Source organism: Micromesistius poutassou (assembly GCF_964030765.1).
Source record: "Micromesistius poutassou genome assembly, chromosome: 20".
Taxonomy (NCBI): Eukaryota; Metazoa; Chordata; class Actinopteri; order Gadiformes; family Gadidae; genus Micromesistius; species Micromesistius poutassou.
The window spans coordinates 10,036,020-10,041,703 of NC_140290.1; the positions used below are offsets into that span (position 1 = coordinate 10,036,020).

The following is a 5,684-nucleotide window of genomic DNA, read 5'->3' on the forward strand; positions in this document are numbered from 1 at the left end:
TAATTTCATGAATTTTTATATTCATGAAATGATTCAATGAATACATGTACGAATTGTTCTACCACATCAGCATGTGCGTTTTGGATTAATAAGTGATGAACGTTATCGTGCCAAATGTTATTGATGTAACGTCATGTAGCCTAACATTTTCAAATCTACTTCCTTGATCCCTGATCCCAAAGTCACAGCATGTCAAAAATGATGTTTCGGGCCAGCTGACCCTCTGCCAAAAGTAGACGGAAGAAAAGAAGTTTGCAACTTTTTGTTTGTATCTTTTAAATTGAAACGACATACACTTAAAAATAAAGGCATGATGTACCTTTTATCCAAATCAATATATCAGTGGTGTGAAATTGAGTTAGGCCTTAAATATGAAATTTAAATATTATTTATTTATTTTATTAATAAATAATATTAATTATGTCTGAGGGTTGTGGTGCAGGCCTACAATAGGCCTTCCACGCTACAATGCAGGAAGCGCCTCGGTGCAGCTGTTTTCGTAGGTATCTGCAGGGTTCTCGTTTGTTTTTGTCGCCCTCTAGTGGTGAAACATTTATTCTCAGGCAGGAAATGACGTCCTAAAAACATGGCCAATGCTTTTCCTTCTTGGAGGCAAAATGTTGTGGAATATCGTCAGCTTGTCGTTTCAATAATTCACTCGTTCCTAGTAGCGTATGAATTTTGAAACTAATCAGGTTTACACGTCGGAGCGATACGCCGGTATGTAAGGTTATATTCACACCTCCACCACCATGCATGCTGCCAGCCTCAGCGCATCTCTTTATTGAATCAGGCTAGCCAGCTAGCCATACCTTCTGCCACTATATCCTCACTAGGCACTCTTTTATTTCACTTATACAATAAGTAAAACTCGTGTGTAGTTCCATAACGTCCTCTGTTCCACTGTTTCATTGAACATTTGGTAGAGAACCAGCCCGCCGATGGGTGGTGCGCGGTACTCGTGTTGTGTTGTCTGAGTCCACCAGTCTGGGCTCTACGTCACTCTGTGAGGTGTTCTGTTTAATCTTCCCATTTAAATTTACATTTTGCAGACGCTTTTATCTCCAAGCATGTACTTATCTTCTGAAAAATAAGTCCATTTGTCAGAAGAAATCTAGGAGATATCTGATGCTTTTAAGGTGGTGTTTCATCAAGTAGCCCTTCATCACAAATGTTTTCCATATTAACTTTGTTATTCTATTATCCTTGAGTGTTATCCATATCGCAGTGCCCTCTGTATTTAATTCAGGTCGTAACTTTATCAGCACAAACATCTAATAATAATAATCTACACATATTCATGTTGTACCTATTTTGTTATTTTGCAGGTCTTAGAAAGCTGAATCCAAATCGTTACAACTGGAAACCTGCCCACAAACCGCCGGTTGGGTGTCATTTAAATCTGTCTGACGTTGTTTGAATCGGTCTGACTTCATTTGAAGCGGTCTGCCGTGATGTCCGCCTCTCTGCCCCCTAAGGGCATGGCGGGAATGCCCCAGCCTCAGCAGCAGCAGTCCCACCTGCCGCCCGGTGGCGGGGGTCCGAGCCAGCCCCCCCTGCCCCCCCAGGGTGCGCTGAGGGAGATCTCCCCCGTGTTCCTCTGTCGCATCGGCCAGGAGACCGTCCAGGACATCGTCACGCGCACCATGGAGATATTCCAGATCACCCGAGCCACACAGGTGTCCGTCTCTCTGTCCTGCTCCAATTCTGTTATCGTTATGTTATTGTTATTATGTTATTTATCGTTGTTTTTAATTATTATTGTGTTTTTCTAATCAACCGTCACTGTAAACGTAGGCCACCAGGGGCATCTTCCTCCATGCGACTAATAACCTAATTTTTGGTTCATGAAGGAAAACAAACAAACTTGCATTGACCACCCTTTGGCCAGCATAAACCTACCGTCCCACTTCCTATTAGGCTTTTCTCACTCAGCGAAAAACAATCACAATAGCGTTCGACCCCATCAGTAACCCAACGTCTGTGTGTTGTGTTGGGGCCAGCTCCCCAACGGGGTGACCCAGAGCCAGGCCATGTACCAGGACCGCTTTGGGAAGCTGCAGGAGCACCTCAGACAGCTGGCGCTGCTCTTCCGCAAGCTCCGCCTCCTCTACGAGCGCTGCATGGAGATGACCTTTGACCTGCACGAAGGGCCCGCAGAGGTGAGCCAGGGGGATGATGGAACAGGGCTGGGCTGTCTGTTAAAGGATATAGGTGGTATGGGAATGCAAAAGAAAGAAGGAGAAAGAGTATAGTAGCAAGCCAGAGAAAACGCTAGTTGAGATTTGGAGGAATGAAATACAAAGATGGAATTGGTTTCAAAGCCGAACGCGACAGCTGTCATGTGGGAGCACTTCGGGTTTAAACCGAATGACGGTGGTGAACCACTTAACCTGTGCGAGCCGGTATATCGCATTTGTTGTAAAACGGTAGCAACTAAACACGGCAATACAATAAACATGCATTTGCACCTAAAGCATAATCATCAGATGCAGTTTTCCCAGCTGCGAAAAAAACAGATCATGGGATGTCTCCGTCTTCCCGACAGTCCACAATCACTGGGGCGTTTAGTCGACTAACAAAGTACAAACAGGACAGTGCAAATGGTGCACACTCAGACAGTTCGCTTCATGTCATTTTTATTTCAATTTTATTTATTGTTTTTGGTTGTGTTTGTGCATTTTTTGTTAACATAGACAGTCCATTTTATTTATTGTTTTTGGCTGTTTTGTTTATTTATTTTGGATGTTTAAAATGTCTTCCAGTTCCAGTGTTAAATATTCTTTAGAAATAAGTCTCAAAACTGCAATATTATCGCAATAATTTCTGGGACAATTTATCGGCCAGCTAAATTTGTTATCGTGACTGGCCTGTGTGTGTGTGTGTGTCTCTCTCTCTCTCTGTCTGTCTCTCTTCCCCCCCATGGCCAAAGAAACAAAGATAACTAAACAATGTGAATAAATAATAATAACACTATTAATTGTGATTATCTCAATGGTTCACAACCTTTGACTTTAGGTGTGCCACTAAATTGTCATCAAGACCTTTTAGCGGACAGACTCATGTGCAAACGGTACAACATAGATCAATACACACACAGTGGCTGAGCAAAGAGTGGCAGCGCTCCCTTTACACACAACATCTCTGCAAGAAGGCCAGTGGAAAGACAACCTTATCCAGCCAACCCATGTCCACACAAAGCATCCATGGAAAACCTCACAATGGCAGGGACAAGAGGGCATGCTCAGTGCCGCCCTGTTCCCACACACACGCTAGTGGTGGGGGAAATTAAATTCTGTTCAGTACCGCGATATCTTGCACACGCAACTATATGGATACATTAGCGCAAAATAGAGCAGTTTTTTAAATGCATTTTAAGTTATGTGCTGGGAGCTCAGCATTCATGTGAGGTCTCCTATTCAGATAATTATTACTAAGGTCCTGTGTCCTGAATGTTCAAGGACAACGTTTTTGCGCTTTTTTTGTAATGCCTTTGAATAATATGGGGGACATGAATCACAATATATCGCAGAATCGAATCGCAATATGTTAAGTATCTCAATAATATTGAATCGTTCCCAAATATCGCAATACTATCGAATCGTTCCATTTTTGCCAATTCCCACACACGTCTCTCCCCAGCTGGTCCCCTACGGAACAGAGGAGTCGTGGTCGGTGCCCGTGGAGCCCTGCAGCCCAGCCGTCCTGCAGGAGAGACAGGAGGTCTTGGAGGTGGGCTTTCCTTCTTTGTGTTCCTGTTGGAAGGTTCTAGGTTCCACACCCATCAGCCCAATGTGAACACATAGCGGAGAAGGATGGCTGAACCCTACCTGCACCGTAATGAGTTGGAATGCAATGTTTCTTAAGACTTTGTTACTAAGACAAAGTAATTAGTAAAGCCCTTTATCACCGCTACGAGGCAACTATACTGATATAAATTCCACCTGTGGCCACTAGATGGCAGCAACAGACATGTGAAAGGCCATGGTGGTTGTAATGTACATTACAGTGGCAAATAATGTATCTTGTTTTACCATATTTCTTCCATTGTATTTGATAAACCTAGGTGCTTTTGTAGTGCATTTGAAGTAGCTGCCTTTTGATCATCAGTCCCCTTTAGAAAACTATTATTAGCCTGGTAACATTTTGAAAGACCGTATTTAATGTGAGGCTTTGGATGAAGAAAATTGTTGATTGTCGTGAATGTGTTCGTAGTGTGAAGAGTCTGTCTTCATTGTGTGGCTCCGTTCACACTAACCATGTGTGTGTGCCTCCCGCCCCCCAGAAAGTGCGACAGAAGAACCAGGAGATGAAGACGCTGATGGACCAGATGAGGAACCTGCTCTGGGACGTCAACGCCATGCTGAGCCTCAGGAAATGACCCGCGCCTCGCCGCCGACGCCACATCCACTCGGACCAACGGGGACGCCACATTTGCCATGTACCGGGCAGACGCGCTAAGGATTGTTTTACGGACCCTTGGACTCACTCGTCTCCCCTTTCTACATCACTTCCTGTCTCATCCGATGACTGCTCTTCCAACTCCTTTCAAAGTCGTCGTGTTTTGACGATTCTTTGGTAGTTTTGTGTTCCGAGTCGCTGGCGTCAACATCGCAGGTTCAACGCTCAGACCACATGGGGGACTCGAGTAGGCTACCTACCCTGATCTATGCTAGACTGGTTTAGTCCCCAAGAACCCCAAACTCTTGTATGTTAGTCTGGTCCCCGGGAAGAGCTCCAACCCCGTCCTTCTGAACACGTTTCTCACTTTTTCAGGACTTGATGTTCAATACTCGCCAACCAGGAACTGAAGAACCTGTCCTGTTCAGGTCTGCTTGCTTGTGTGCTCCACCACCATCAATCCTTCACCACTACCATTATCTCCACCGCCATCATCACCAGAACGGTCACACCCCCTCCCGTCCTCCACCATCAGCAACGCCCCCTTAGCACCACCTCCACTCCCTCCCTCATTTGTTTGACAACAAACATACCCCCCACCATCCTCCAGCCTCCTTGAGCCCTCATTGGCCCTCATCATCACAGTACAGGGTAGGGACACCTCCCGCCCTACGGCAGCTATGTTTATCTGGAGTCTAAACTCCGCCCCCTTGACTTGCATGAATGGTGTTAAATGAGATTAAGGCCTTCCTGTCCAGCGGGCCGTGAACCATACTTTCTCCAGGGATTTGCCTGCCACTGAATTATTTTTGTAAGCTGGTCGTAAATGACTGGTTGGTTCCTCTTTTGTATGAAAAAAAAATTATAATAAAGCAATGAAAAATATATGGAATTTATTTATTTACTCAAACATAACTAACCACAACCAAATGTTGTCGATTTACATATAGGCCTACATGTATTGTTTGGGACTACCATGATTGTGACTACTATTTGTGACTATTAAGCTGGTACTATGAACATCAGACTTAAACAGGACACGATCAATGGAATATATCTTATTGTTTTAGGATTTATGACATTAGCTAGGGTGAAAACATATCTCGTAAATGTGCGGCCTGAGCGGCAGCAATGTGTGCTGCGACACCGATATGTGCTGCACCGCCCTCTGTGCTGCCCCCACATGGAGAGGAGCGGTTCTCTCACTTGAAGGCGGGTGCTGTTGAAGTTTAAAACCTATTGGCTCTGCCCAGTGCCACTCCGGATCTGCCTTAACCAATCGC

The 5,684-nt window shown here is 44.8% G+C and overlaps 1 protein-coding gene across 1 annotated transcript; it reads left to right on the plus strand.

Annotated features, from left to right (window-relative positions):
* The first annotated feature begins 585 nt into the window (after positions 1–585).
* Positions 586–5,188, plus strand: LOC311365514 (mediator of RNA polymerase II transcription subunit 30). Its single transcript, XM_084485071.1, has 5 exons — positions 586–720; positions 1,329–1,679; positions 2,004–2,162; positions 3,643–3,732; positions 4,286–5,188. Exons 2-5 carry the CDS (start codon positions 1,455–1,457, stop codon positions 4,379–4,381), a joined length of 570 nt encoding a protein of 189 aa, XP_084341197.1. The 5' UTR covers positions 586–720; positions 1,329–1,454; the 3' UTR covers positions 4,382–5,188.
* The last annotated feature ends 496 nt before the right edge of the window (positions 5,189–5,684 follow it).

What these genes read in the sequence shown, in the direction of transcription:
- LOC311365514 (XM_084485071.1), top strand. Translation starts at nt 1,455, where the DNA reads ATGTCCGCCTCTCTGCCCCCTAAGGGCATGGCGGGAATGCCCCAGCCT. An exon ending in AGATCACCCGAGCCACACAG is followed by an intron (nt 1,680 to 2,003) that starts GTGTCCGTCTCT and finishes TGTTGGGGCCAG; the next exon opens with CTCCCCAACGGGGTGACCCA. An exon ending in TGCACGAAGGGCCCGCAGAG is followed by an intron (nt 2,163 to 3,642) that starts GTGAGCCAGGGG and finishes GTCTCTCCCCAG; the next exon opens with CTGGTCCCCTACGGAACAGA.